The 13,807-nt window shown below is 29.1% G+C and overlaps 2 protein-coding genes across 2 annotated transcripts; both read left to right on the top strand.

Annotated features, from left to right (window-relative positions):
- The first annotated feature begins 320 nt into the window (after positions 1–320).
- LOC101505542 (photosynthetic NDH subunit of lumenal location 5, chloroplastic) lies at positions 321–1,763 on the top strand. Its single transcript, XM_004497368.4, has 4 exons — positions 321–524; positions 596–1,070; positions 1,156–1,241; positions 1,325–1,763. Exons 1-4 carry the CDS (start codon positions 477–479, stop codon positions 1,475–1,477), a joined length of 762 nt encoding a protein of 253 aa, XP_004497425.1. The 5' UTR covers positions 321–476; the 3' UTR covers positions 1,478–1,763.
- A 4,928-nt stretch (positions 1,764–6,691) lies between these two features.
- LOC101505116 (UPF0235 protein At5g63440) lies at positions 6,692–8,488 on the top strand. The gene is made up of 5 exons (XM_004497367.4): positions 6,692–6,868; positions 6,934–7,299; positions 7,623–7,711; positions 7,982–8,050; positions 8,256–8,488. The coding sequence occupies exons 1-5, from the start codon at positions 6,754–6,756 to the stop codon at positions 8,313–8,315; spliced, it is 699 nt and encodes a 232-aa protein (XP_004497424.1). The 5' UTR covers positions 6,692–6,753; the 3' UTR covers positions 8,316–8,488.
- The last annotated feature ends 5,319 nt before the right edge of the window (positions 8,489–13,807 follow it).

Genomic DNA, 13,807 nt, shown 5'->3' with positions numbered 1-13,807 from the left:
CATACCCTCAACACCTTTTTCTAAATAAAAATTTATTATGCTCAACACCTTTTTTAAATAGAAATTTATTATTCTCTAAAAGATATAATTTTTTATTAATATAATCTATCTCGGTACAGGTACCGAATACTCACTACTACTGTATCTAAAAGTGTAAGGACAAATTAATTCATCATGAATTCGTAAGTAATTAAATTAATGGAACATGAGTAAAAAATTAATTCTTCTCACGTGAAAAAGTTACGAGAGAGCTTATTAACATTTTTCTCTTATTTGTTTTCTCAACGAAATATATGATAAGCCATAAGTAAGAGGATATTATAGTAATTTGAGGGTGAATCCATACCACAGGGCATCGACCGGGTTTGAGTTTGAGATAGATTGGGCAGGCAGAGCAGAGGTGAGCATCCGGTCGCGCGAGAATAGACTGACTGAGTATTCATCCATCCATCCGGTGGATAGTGATTGTAATTCTGATGGCGGCTGCTTCATTCAATGTTACAACAACACCGCTTTTTTCACTGGTAATTAGTTCTTCTTATAGGTTTTGGTTGATATTCAATTCATTTTAATTGATTGTGTTTTGTTGTTTTAGTCATCAAATGTCGCAGAAGCAAGAATTAGAGCTCTGAACCCTAACCCTAACAGTATCGCCATCGGTGTGAGGGGATTTGGCGGCGGTGTGAAACTTCAACAACAGAATTGGAATGTTAATGCTGCTGCGAGAGTGAGGAAAACAATGAAAGTGAGGGCGGGCAGTAGCTCATCAGAGGAAGAAGTAATAGTACAGTCAAAAGTGACTCATAAAGTATACTTTGACATCAGTATTGGAAATCCAGTTGGGAAACTGGTGGGAAGGATTGTGATTGGATTGTATGGTGACGATGTCCCCCAAACTGTAGAGAACTTCCGTGCTCTTTGCACCGGAGAGAAGGGCTTTGGATACAAGGCCTCCTCCTTCCATCGTGTCATCAACCAATTCATGATTCAAGGGGGCGATTTTGACAAAGGAAATGGAACTGGAGGCAAAAGTATATATGGTCGTACTTTCAAAGACGAGAATTTCAAACGTGAGCTTACTTACTTATTCATCATACTTGTTGCATATTCCACATTTAATATCAGTTTAAGTAATATTATTTACAATATCTCCAGTGTCTCATACTGGACCCGGAGTTGTTAGCATGGCAAATGCAGGTCCCAACACAAATGGGAGTCAATTCTTCATCTGCACCGTCAAGGTATATTTCTCTTATGCCCTAGTACACAACTAAAGAGACCCCAAGGTAACATTTTTATGATGTTTGCTTGATTAAATTGGCAGACACCATGGTTGGATCAGAGACATGTTGTATTTGGCCAAGTTTTGGAAGGCATGGACATTGTTAGGTTGATTGAATCTCAGGAGACAGATCGCGGTGACCGTCCCAGAAAGAAGGTGGTTATCAGTGACTCTGGTGAGCTTCCAATTGCTTGATATGTTTCCCTGTCATTTTCTTTTTCTCTCTTGCTGCTGAGGAGGAAAACAAACAAAAGGAGCTCCTGCTCTCTCAAATTTTTGTTTCGCTATTCAAAATGACTTCACTATCTTTTTATTTTCATACTAGACAGATGTCTAGACCTATTTGTATTCTAGTAGAAATATAGTTGAAGTTGGTATCATATTGGAATCAGATGTGAATGAGCAAACATTCTGTAAACAAGATTTTGAACGAATTCCCTCTTTCTCTTTCCAAGGATATCCTTCAATTTTTTTAAGATGATATTATTTGTTGTTTTTTAAATTCGGAAACATCTAGCTTAACTGTCAATAGCACTAGTCTGCAAGATTGGAGTGTGATTATTGATGTTGATGTTCGGGGTTCAAGATTGGAGTGTGATTATTGATGTTAATGTTCGGGGTTCATTTATCACCTTCCTATCGTTTGCACCTCTGTCACTTGATACTCCCTCAAAGAAAAAACCCTTAGAACTTCACATATAAACAGTTTCCGTACTTTGTCAGGCATTAAGCTCTGTATTTTTAAACACATTTTCTCTCTCATTCAAGACATTACATTAGATTAAGTGTTGAGATTCAACACGACCAAAATTAAATATGAGAGAATTCATTCCCCAATTGTTACGAGACAAAGTTTAGTGTGTGCCACCATGATAGGCGGTCCACTATGAATTTACATTGAAATAGAACTTAATGTCGTTCATATATTTAATTATTAGCATGTTTACCAAAACACACATCATTCATCATTTGAGTAACGTAAACTTTTGTAAAAAAGTAGATTAGTATGCTTATAGATAGGCCTTGAAAAAAACTAACTCATACCTCAAAAATAGGTCTATAACAAGTAATAGGTTAGACTCAGACATAACATTTTTAAAGTAGGTTAGATTCAGACCTTACCCAACCTAACCAATTTCGTATCCATATCCCTTGCTAGGATTTCAATTCTTAATATTTAATAGTTTCTTCATTCATGGTTGTTAGAAAAAGATTGACAATCAAAACTTTTAAAGATTTTTTCGTAGATCCCTTAACCCTCATCCTTCATCCAAAGAAGAAGCAGAAAAAGACGTAGACTTTGATCATTCTTTTGTTTTAAAAGATAATACTGGTTTTGCTTGCTGCGTTTGTGGGGTTATTAACAAACATAAAGTACGGGGGACAGGTGTGTGTTTTCCCGGATTAGTTGGGGGTTGGGGCGAGGATGTAAAACTTGCCCCTGACCCGTTATGTTGTCATTCCTACACTTAAGTACCATTTTTCCATTATCAAAACCTTTTCGAACAACCTTTTTTCAATATTACTCTTGTTTTTTCTTATGTATAAGATCAAACAATGATGCAACCACAAAACTTACTAAGAATTCTAATTCTCGACACGAAACCATAACTTTGATATCACTTGTTCAGACATAGAGAAATGAGAGTATTGTGAGATGTAATTCAAGTATTTATTTTGAAAAATGTGAGTGTACTCAAAGCCATGATTTGTTTGAGAGAAAACTATGTATCATAAAGGTTTTCAACAAAACCCAATGGGTGATAACATATTCACCTTATCATTTATTAGTTTATAACTTAGTTTTATTATCGTTATAGTTAGTTGAGAGATATTAAGAATTATTCATTTTATATATAATCTCTCATTTGTAATATTTTGTTTAATACATGAATTTTTCCCTTTTCTCATTCAATAATGAATAATATGTTACTCTTTTTAGACTCAAATATAATAAAAATAACAATATACACACGAATTAAGAATGTTAATTAAGTTTATTTAATTTTCTTGATGTAATCAAAATAATGATTCTATATTGTCCAAGCTACCCCTTTTTATTTATTTAATATTCTATGAGATTTTGTTTCATAGAACATTAATTGAAATCTATTATAGGAATGGTGAACTTTTGTTTTTTTAAGTAATCCAGAGACTAAACTTATACACTTAGGGTCTGTTGGGTTCAACGGAGGAAAAAGAATAACGGAGATGTATAGATATGTTTGGTTTAAGGGGAGATGAAATTTTTTTATTGGTTTTTAAGTTACATTCGTTTCTTCCCCTCCAAATCCTCCCAAAAGGAGAGAGAGAGAACAAAAATCACTTAGAGTCTGTTTGGTTCACAAAGGAGGAGAGGGGAGACGAGGGAGGCGAAGAGCGATTTTGCTCCCCACCCCTCTGAAAATTTTAACTAAACACATGTTTTTTTAAGTATTACCCTTCGTCTCTTCCAAACTCCTTCAACCAAACACACCCTTAAGTGTAGAGAAGATGGAAATCTCGAATTCGAATTCAAACCATTGCTCATCAACATATTTGTAGCTATCAACTGAATTTATGGATCATAAGTACACTTTAGGTAAGAAAGTCATGGTTATTGTCTAGAGGCTAAAACTCAGCCAACCAACAGAAAATAGTCATCTCAGGTGTATGTCTATGTATGTCTGGCAATAAATTACTGATCATTCATAACCACAAATAGGTTAACACGAGTTCGTTAAATTTGAAATGTGGGCATTGTAATTATTGTGAACATGAAAGCCCTGGCTTTTTTGTATGTTTGTTTTGGTTGTACTATGAGATCCAAGTTGGAGCAATTCTTTATCCTCTACAACAGTGCTACCAGGCCCCAGGGATTCAGGCATATAGGTTTGTGCTCACATCACATGCTTCAATAGAGTTAAATGGCATGTTGACAACAAATAATGGAAATAGCATACTAGGATGTTACGGCAAGTCACATCACCGCACGCAAGAATATCATATGGCAACTTCTTATTATAAACTAAATTCAACAATTGTCTCGAAATATCGAAGGGGGCCATTAAATACATTGTCAAAAGAAAAAAAATAAAAATAAGTGGGATCAATATGCCTTTCGATCGATGCTCCTATGGAGGGGGATAAAACTTATTTAAAGCGAGTTTAATTAGCTTGTATCCAAAATACTCCTCGGATTATAATTTCCCAATTTTAGAGGAGTCTTATGTTATATTATATCCATGTGGAACTAGAGTAATAATAGGAGAGTAACTTTTTGTGATCTGACCTAATAGGAGAGTAACTTTTTGAGATTTGACCTTTTAAAAAAAAAAGTATAATAAAACATATTAATCTACTTGAAAATTTGTTTTGACATGTCTTTAGATAAACTAACTAATTAATAGACCAATAAAATTAATTTATATTTTGAGATCTAACATGTCATTTGAAATAATTTAATTTTATATGACATTTTATTTCAAATATCTAATTTTATATAACATTTTATTTCAAATGTATTTTATAGTAATATTTTTTTATTAGATGAAAGGATAAAAAACTCAAACACAATAATTTAATTAATATAATAATATTATTAAATATGCCAAAAATTGATGTAGATTAGTATTTTCAAATTATAGAAAAAGTTAGTAAATTTATTATTTAACACAATATATAAAATTTAATATAATAGTAATAGTAGTACTATATTTATATTTACTGAAATTGATCGGTTTAGTAGACTTAAATTTTTTCGGTGGTCTTTAATTTGTCCATTTTAACTAAATGGATTTATAAAAAAAAAATTAATTGTTTATTTAAAAAAATTGGTCTAGTTGTAGCCCTCAACGTCACGACCGAAAACTACACCGTGACCAAACACATACTGATAATGCTAATATTGCAAACTTATATCAACTTAGCAAATAAATAATAAATAGTTTGTTAATAAAAGTGTTACTCTAAAAAAATAATATAATTACAACATTCTCAAAAATATTATAATAATGTTTCAAACGTATAATTTAGCCAACAAGATTCAAAATAACTCTTTACTCTCCAAATAATAAAAGAGCCGTTAATCAAATAGGTCTTTCAAAAATGTGACCGACACTTAACCCACTAATTGCATGCTACTAGAGCTGCCATGACTATATAAGTAATTATAGGTTTTTTTTAACAAAATTTCATAGCACAAAAGATTATTAAGATGCCTTTTTCAACGCATTGTCTTAATTAATTGGAATTTATGAGTCTTACCAAATTTATTTATGTAGGACCACACAATTTAATTGAGTACAACGTTGAATTATATTTCATTGATATAATATTATCTTTAAAAATATCAAATTAATATAGATTAGTATGTTCACATTATAGAAAAATTAGCAAATTTATTATTTAATACAATGCATAAAATTTGATATGATAGTAACAGTAGTACTATATCTATATTTACTGAAATTGATCGGTCTAGTAAACCTAAACTTTTCGGTATCTTTAGTTTGTCCATTTTAACTAAATGAGTTTATAAAAATGATTTGATTTTGTCTATTTAAAAAAAATGGTCTAGTCTTAATCTTAGTGTCGCAACCCGAAACTACACTATGACCAACATATATACTGATACAACATATACTTATACTTATACTGTTAGTATTGCAAGTCTATCAATGTTAGTATTGCAAGTCTATCAATCAACTTAGCAAATAAATAATTAAGTAGACTGTTAATAAGATTGTTACTCTAAAAAATAATGTAATTACAACATTTTGAAATATATTTGAATAATGTTTCAAACATATAATTTATACAACATCTCTAAAGGAAAAATATATAAGACTCAATAATTATGTGATCTCTAAATAATAAAAGAGTAGTCAATCAAAAATGTTTATAAAAAAATGTGAGTGAAATTTGAATCCACTAATTGTCTATTACTTGAACAACCATGACTATATAAGTAATTATATAGATTCTTTTTTACAAAGTTTCATACATACAAAATATTATTAAGATAAACGCATTATCTCAATTAATTGAAATTTATGAGTCTTACCAATATGTAATCTCTTTTTGAAGTCCCTAATTTTATTGAGTGAAAAACAAATAGTCCCTAATTTGATCACGATAGGTAGTTACTGTAAGTGGCATATAAAAAACAATTACATTCTCAATTTCAAAGGATGAAGGTAATTAAGATCCATGAATGAATAGAAAATTTCGATTTGTTAGTTATATCTGCACTGCAGTGTTGATGAGGAACTTTGTGAGATTCGTCTTGTATTGAGAAAAAAATTATTTTTTTGTAGAAAATAAAAAAAGCAAGCAATTAAAAGTAAAAAAAAGTTGCGCGGGGGTGTATGAGTAAAAAAGTGGGGGTGTATGTATGTTAACGGACAGCGGTCAGTGATAATAAAAGATAAAAGGTATATGATGATGGTGGTGAGAGAGAGAGAGAATAACTGAATAAGAGTAATTGGAGAATGCCGAAGAGGACGACGCATACATACTCTAGCGAGGATGCAGCTCCGGAGGGCCAACACTCCGATCTCTTCGTTTATTACTGCAAGCACTGCGGTTCCCATCTCCTAATAACTGGTTAGTTGTTTCTCCTAATTTGTTTCTTTTGAATCAAAATCAAATTAACCTAATATCATCAATAGACACCCAATTGCAGAAAATGCCTCGAAGAAACACCGACAGAGCTTACGTATTGGACAAGACCAAACATCTTGCCAGATTCAACATTCAAGAAGCAGGCAACGTTCTCTTAAAGCGAGGCCAAGGAAAACTCGAGAAACAATATCGCATGAATTGTATTGGTTGCGGTCTCTTTGTTTGCTATCGCGCTGAATCAGACTTCGATACTTCCTCTTTCATTTATGTTCTTGACGGCGCACTCAGTACTGTTGCTGCTGAAACCAACCCTCAGGATGCACCCGTTCCACCCTGCATTTCCCAGCTTGAAGGAGGACTTGTTCAACTTGCTATTGAAGTTGAGGATCGTGCTCACCGTTCCGCAATCACCAGTAATTCTCTACTTTATTGCAAACATACCATTATTATTACACAGACATCAATTATTCATCTTCAAATTTATACCATGACATTCTTCATGTACACAACATTGTTGTTTCATAAATGAAACAAGATAAAGTAGAAACAAATGCTTTAGTTAAATTGGTAAAGCTAAGAAGGAATGGTGAGTTATACTGTTCAAAATGTTGGATACATAAATAGATCTATTTGTACATTAGGTGCCATATATTTGGACAGTAAATGCTTCATAGCTTTCTTAACAAAACTATGATGGATCTTGATAATTAAATTTATATTTTGTTTTCTGTGTTAGGAGTAAATGCTGATGATGTTCGAGTCAGTGTAGCTGCTCCTGCTGCTCGTGGAGAAGCCAACAACGAACTTTTGGAGTTTATGGGAAAAGTATACTTCTATCCTCTTTGTTTCACTTTTGATTGGTTTTTGCTCAAAATTAAGGTTAATGCCTTGTGGTCATGGGAGGGATTGACCTACAAAAGCAGCCTCATTGTTCTTCATCGGAGCAAGGCTGCCTATACATGATCAACCCTAAACTCTCTAATGCACTGCCTTCACCTTTCTTTTGGCATTATGTCTCTTTGCATAATTTGTTCTCTCTGGGTGGGAAAAGACAGTTACCACAGACAACAATATGACTACAATTTTTTTATGTAGGTTTTGGGTTTAAGATTGAGTCAAATGACACTTCAGAGAGGATGGAATAACAAGTCAAAGCTTCTTGTGGTGAGTTACATTACTATCAACTATGCCTTCAAGTTAAGCATCCACAATAATATCAATTTGCATTTGGGGATTTTCTTTCTAAATGAAGCTATTTCTCAAGAAACATATATATGCTAGTCATTATTGGAAATGTTTTCTTCCTAATTCCCTCTGATAGAATGTATACCCTGTTTAATTAATTTTGATTATTTGACATTCGTTTCAGGTAGAGGATTTGACTGCTAGACAAGTTTATGAGAAACTTTTGGAGGCTGTACAACCCTGATGCTGTCTTTTAGCTTTATTATGCATGGGTTCTGGTTTTCTGGAATGTGAGGGTTCTTGTGAACATGTTGAACCTCTTTCTTGTGCAGAAATAAGTTTGGTGCTTAAATGTCAGTTTTGTTTATTTAGTTTTACTAAGAGACACGTACAATGATGCCATTGGCCCATTTCATAGATCTATCCACCTCATCAGACATTAAAATAACAAATTTTTAAAGTTAACAAAAATATTTTCAGAAATTAAAAATAAACTACAAAAGTATTTATTTATTTTCGTAAATCAACTTCTTTTTATTCTTCTTCGTGGTAATAATCTCCATCCAACACTATATTTTTCCTCCATGGTTCACAAATTGAAAACCCACTAAGTGTAATGATGTTTGATTTTCTTTTTCCCTTTTCTGATTCATTTTTCTATTTTCAGTAAAAAAAAAAGTTGAAGTAAAAGAAGAAATGTGTGTTTTGTTTCGTCAATATATTGTAATGATGTTTTTATTTGACCAGTTATTTGGAAAAAAAATCAGCGGAACAAAAAAAGCAACAAGAGAAAAAAACAAAAAAAATCCCTTTTGAGGGTTTGTTTTGTTAGTCTTTCCGGAAGGATATTAGATATGTGACTTCTATCAAAATGGCTATATGTTTTTTTTTTTTTAATGGAAACAGTTAAAAAGGCCAACATTGTAAATTAAACGAAATTTAAAGGATCTAACTAAGATTCATGTGGCATTTAGACTTAACTTAAAAGGTCACGAGTTTAATTTTGTCTTTAATATTTTAATGATCGATGAGATAAACAATTATAAATCTATGTGTATTTTTCTACATGCAACAAAGTCATACATGTGATACTTGAGTGGTGAAAAATCAGACTTTAAGAAGGGCAAAAAACTTAAAACTTATATAAAGTGCCTTAAGTGCTGGCCGTATTATTTTTCTAATAAGGACATGACATGTGGTAGATTTTTCCACGCCACTTCAAATAATTTGTTTGACTGAATATGTATCTGGTGAAAAATATTACTCAAATTAGTACTTAAATTTTGTGAATTGAAAATTTTATTTTAAAATTATAAAATCTTAATTAAGATAGTTTGTAGGTAAACTTTTATTTATGTAAACTTTTAGATTATTTTTTTTTTAATTAGTTCATATATAATTACAATTATCACAAAATCATCTTTGAAATAATAAATTTTATTAGAAAATTAATTTACATATTAATATAATATCAATGTGAATGAATCAGATATTCAATTGAAATAGCGCTATAAACTATTCCTTGAATATATATGTTACTATGCAAAAAAAAAATTAGAATTAATCTAATTGATACTTACACTTTAAAAAACTAATTTGTTAACATCATCCAGAGTTAACATAGGTTCCCTTGAACCATTTCTCAACAATCAAATCATGCATCTTTCTATAAATTTTCAATTTTTTCAATAAAATTTATCGAGTATTTCCGACTATAGTCAAATACGTTCGTTCGCCAACGTATAAAATTGAGTTTTTGATGAGTTGATTGTTGAAGTTGTGTTAAGCTCTAATCGGATAGGTCAAAAAGGAACATTACTTTTATAATTTAATAATAATAAACTTATAATCGTTACTTGTCTTTTATTAATTTATTAATAATAATAAATTTATTTAATAAATTTATGATCGTTATATTTTTTTATTAATTTATAATCGTTAATTTTTTATTTTATTTTTATTATTGTTATAAAAATGTAAGTTTAATTTTATTTTAAATTTAAATTAAAATAATATATAATAATATTAATTAAAATATTTAAATTAATATGTTAAGTTATAATAAAATTTAATATAAATAATTAATATATAAATTAAAATTATAAAAACTATTTAATGAACTAACGATGAATTTATGTCAAATATGCTCTAAATAGTCATACTTATCCTTCATAAATTCTTGTGAGTTTCCCTTAGGTGATGAAATCAATAAGGCATATGGCGGTGCTACTGGTTTGGTCTCCTGATTTCTTTTCTCAAAGTGTTGTTGCCGGTAACAAACACGAAAAGGGAGATGAGTAATTGGGGGAATCCAACCCTCTAAAGTCACCAAGGAAGATTGCACGAATGGAAGTGGAATTGCTTCATGTGTCTAATTGTCTTTTCCTTTTTTAGAAATATTATACGCAAGTCTCGTACTCTTTTTAATTATTATTTTTTATAAAACGAAATGATATTATAGGTTTTGTTAGGTTTGTCGGGCGACCCAAATTCAAAGTTAGTGTTGGGGTTGATTGCAAGTCTCACATCCTTTAGTGTGGGAGAATAAGGAGAATGCCAAAGCTATATATTAGGTTTTGATCATTTGTTTTCAAATGCACCAATCATCAATAACTCTTTAAGCTTGTATTTGACTTAGTTTAAATATTTGTTTTGTAAGAGTGTGGTTGTACTGGGGTGTCTGGTGTGAGTGAGAGAAATCTATGTGTTGTAACAATTTTCACATAGTGTTAATTCTCTGGTTGTCGGTTTAGGCAGCGGTCGTGTTCCCAACAGTTAGGACTTTAGATTTCTTAAAAATAATTTTTATGTATATTTAAGTTTAAAATATATAATATTTAAATAACATAATAAATAAAATGCTTCACAATAAAAATATTTAAGCTTGAGAAAATAAAGTGGCAGTTAAATGTTCGGAATTAAAATTTTACTATTTCTTTTTAAAAAAACTACAAAAGAATAAGCTATTCCAAATATTTGTAATTGATAAATATTAAAAAATATTAGATAAATATTTATAATAATTGTACACAAAAATATAGGATAAATGTTTTTTAGTTAAATAAATGTAAAAATCACATGACAAATATTTGTTATTGATACATACAAAAAATAACAAATATTAAAATAATACAAGATAAATTTTTTATAATTGATGCATAAAAAACACGACATAAATATTTGTTAATGATAACTATAAAAAATCAAATATTCATCTTGATACATAAAAAATACGATACAAATATTTGTTATTAATAAATATTAAAAAAATATGAAATAAATATTTATAAATGATATATTAAAAATACAAGATAAATATTTGTAATTGATATACATAAAAAATTATACGATAAATATTTTTTATTGATACATAAATAATACGGAACAAATATTTAAAACTGATAAATATTAAAAAACAATGAGACAAATATTTATGTTGTTACATACAAAAACACAAAATAAATATTTATAATTAATAAATATTAAAAAAATACATCATAAATATTTTTTATTGATACATGAAATAATGTTTATTTTTTGTTTAAAATTTAAACGAAATACTTATAGAATACTAAAGATACGCGCTACTCATGTGAGAGCACAAACATTTTTACTAATTTTTTAATAAATTATTTTAAAGATTTTTTATAAAACAAAAAATTATGATCTTTATAGTTTTCATTGTCATCAACAACTTCATCATTCTATTTCTAAAAATCTAAAAGAAAATTAAAATCCCCATATTAAAAAAAATTCTAAATTTATCGAAATTACGAAGAAAAAGTACAAAACAATATAAGAAATAGTATTTTGAATAGTATGAAAAAAATATAAGAAATTTATAAATTAGTTGTATTTGTATTGTTGCAATTTATTTATCAATATTAACTATATATTTATACTTTTCAGATATGTGCAAGACATGTATGTTTATCAAATATGTTGCATGAAATCAACCGTCATTTGTCAAATGCACAGCAAACTCAAATTATGACAACCTCATTCAAATGAGTTTTAGATATGTCAAAAAATTTACAAATTTTTAGTGCTATGTTATGGGAGTTGGCTAGTAGGTGGGATGAACATAGTGGGGGGTTTATGATTAGAGGTAGGATAGTTCATTTTACTCAAAGTGATGTATCTTTAGCTCTATGACTGTCAATAGTAGGTGAGTCTTTAGAAGAATATGAAAATGAGGAATGTGATAAATTATTGTTGTTTAGAAGAAAATAAGTAATTTGTAATATGATTAGTGTGTTGTTTCACGCGTTTCGTAATAACATGGGCAAATTTTATAGACTTATATACTCCTCGCCTTTGACGAGTTCTATTTTTCCCAATCAGTTAATTGAGTAAATACTCGTTATATTAAAACACTTGATGATCTAGTCTCTGCATAGCTACAATTGGGTGTAGTGTAACTGTGTTAAAAGAAGAGAATGTAGATTCGCAAACACACATAACATGTTGTGCAACTGTACAATAGGTATATATTTTATATCACCATCTTCCATCTTATATTGTTTTTAAATTAAAATACATATGAAATATATTAATATTTGTTTTAGATCTGGGCGTTCAACCACTTATCTTTGGGTCAAGCATCTGTTCCCAAATTTAGATTTCCAAGATTTTTGAATTGGTCAATTTTACAAGGTTAGAAGAAAACAATATTAAAAGCATTTCAAAATAACATGGTAAACATTTATATTATTTGCTTGTATAACTGTGTGTTTCAATCGTTTTTCGTTTTGCAATATAATTGAAGAGTTAACTGCAACAAATAAAGAATAACCAAATTTATATTTTGTCTGATAAGAATGACTAAATTTTCAGTTCGAATCCATTAACCAAATTGTCATATAAAAAAGTGAAAAATAATAAAGCATGTACATAATTATCATACAATACATTTACACGACTGTTTGTTGTAACAAAATGTCATATAAAAAAGTGACAAAATTGATAAAATATTTATATTTTAAATTTAAATATATTTTTAATCCCTGTAAATATAACAGTTTTTAGTTTTAATCCATGTAAAAAATTTTGTTTAGATTTCATCCATGTAATATCAGAAAAAATTTATTTTTGATTATTAACGTCAAGTGGACGTTATAAAAAACGTTAATTAACAAAGAGAAACGTGAACCTAACATTTTTAAATGTTTGTGGTCACTGTAAATATAACATTTTTTTAATTTTAGTCTCTGAAAAATATTTATTTGAATTTCATCTCTGTAATATCCAAAAACTTTATTTTTGGTACTTAATGTCAAATGGATGTTACAAAAACATGAACCGACAAATAGAGGAAAACATAGATCAATTGTAACACTTCAATGAAAATATTAATTTAAATATTAGAATATTTTGTATACTTATTTTTATTTGTTATTTAAATATTATTTCGATTAAATTTATTTATAATAATTATTTAAATTTGTATTATCATCGTAGTTTGTATACTTATTTTATAAGAAATAAGTATATAAATTGTTTTTATTTGTTATTTAAATATTATTTCGATTAAATTTATTTAGAATAAGTATTTAAATTTGTATTCTCGTTGGAGTTTGTATATTTATTTTATTAGAAATAAGTATACAAGTTATTTTTATTTGTTATTTAAATATTGTTTCGGTTAAATTTGTTTATAATAATTATTTAAATCTGTATCCTACGTTTTCCTCTATTTATCGGCACACGTTTTTATAACCATTTGACGTTAAGAAC

This window comes from Cicer arietinum, chromosome 4 (genome assembly GCF_000331145.2).
Source record: "Cicer arietinum cultivar CDC Frontier isolate Library 1 chromosome 4, Cicar.CDCFrontier_v2.0, whole genome shotgun sequence".
Taxonomy (NCBI): Eukaryota; Viridiplantae; Streptophyta; class Magnoliopsida; order Fabales; family Fabaceae; genus Cicer; species Cicer arietinum.
The sequence above is the reverse complement of the archived record's forward strand: the minus strand, read 5'-3'. Positions and strand labels throughout refer to the sequence as shown.

Bases quoted from the DNA above. Each gene is read 5' to 3' on its own strand.
- LOC101505542 (XM_004497368.4), top strand. From the start codon at position 477: ATGGCGGCTGCTTCATTCAATGTTACAACAACACCGCTTTTTTCACTG. The intron at 1,071-1,155 runs GTGAGCTTACTT...CAATATCTCCAG, and splicing joins CAAAGACGAGAATTTCAAAC to TGTCTCATACTGGACCCGGA. The intron at 1,242-1,324 runs GTATATTTCTCT...TTAAATTGGCAG, and splicing joins TCTTCATCTGCACCGTCAAG to ACACCATGGTTGGATCAGAG.
- LOC101505116 (XM_004497367.4), top strand. From the start codon at position 6,754: ATGCCGAAGAGGACGACGCATACATACTCTAGCGAGGATGCAGCTCCG. The intron at 7,300-7,622 runs GTAATTCTCTAC...TTTCTGTGTTAG, and splicing joins TCACCGTTCCGCAATCACCA to GAGTAAATGCTGATGATGTT. The intron at 8,051-8,255 runs GTGAGTTACATT...CATTCGTTTCAG, and splicing joins ACAAGTCAAAGCTTCTTGTG to GTAGAGGATTTGACTGCTAG.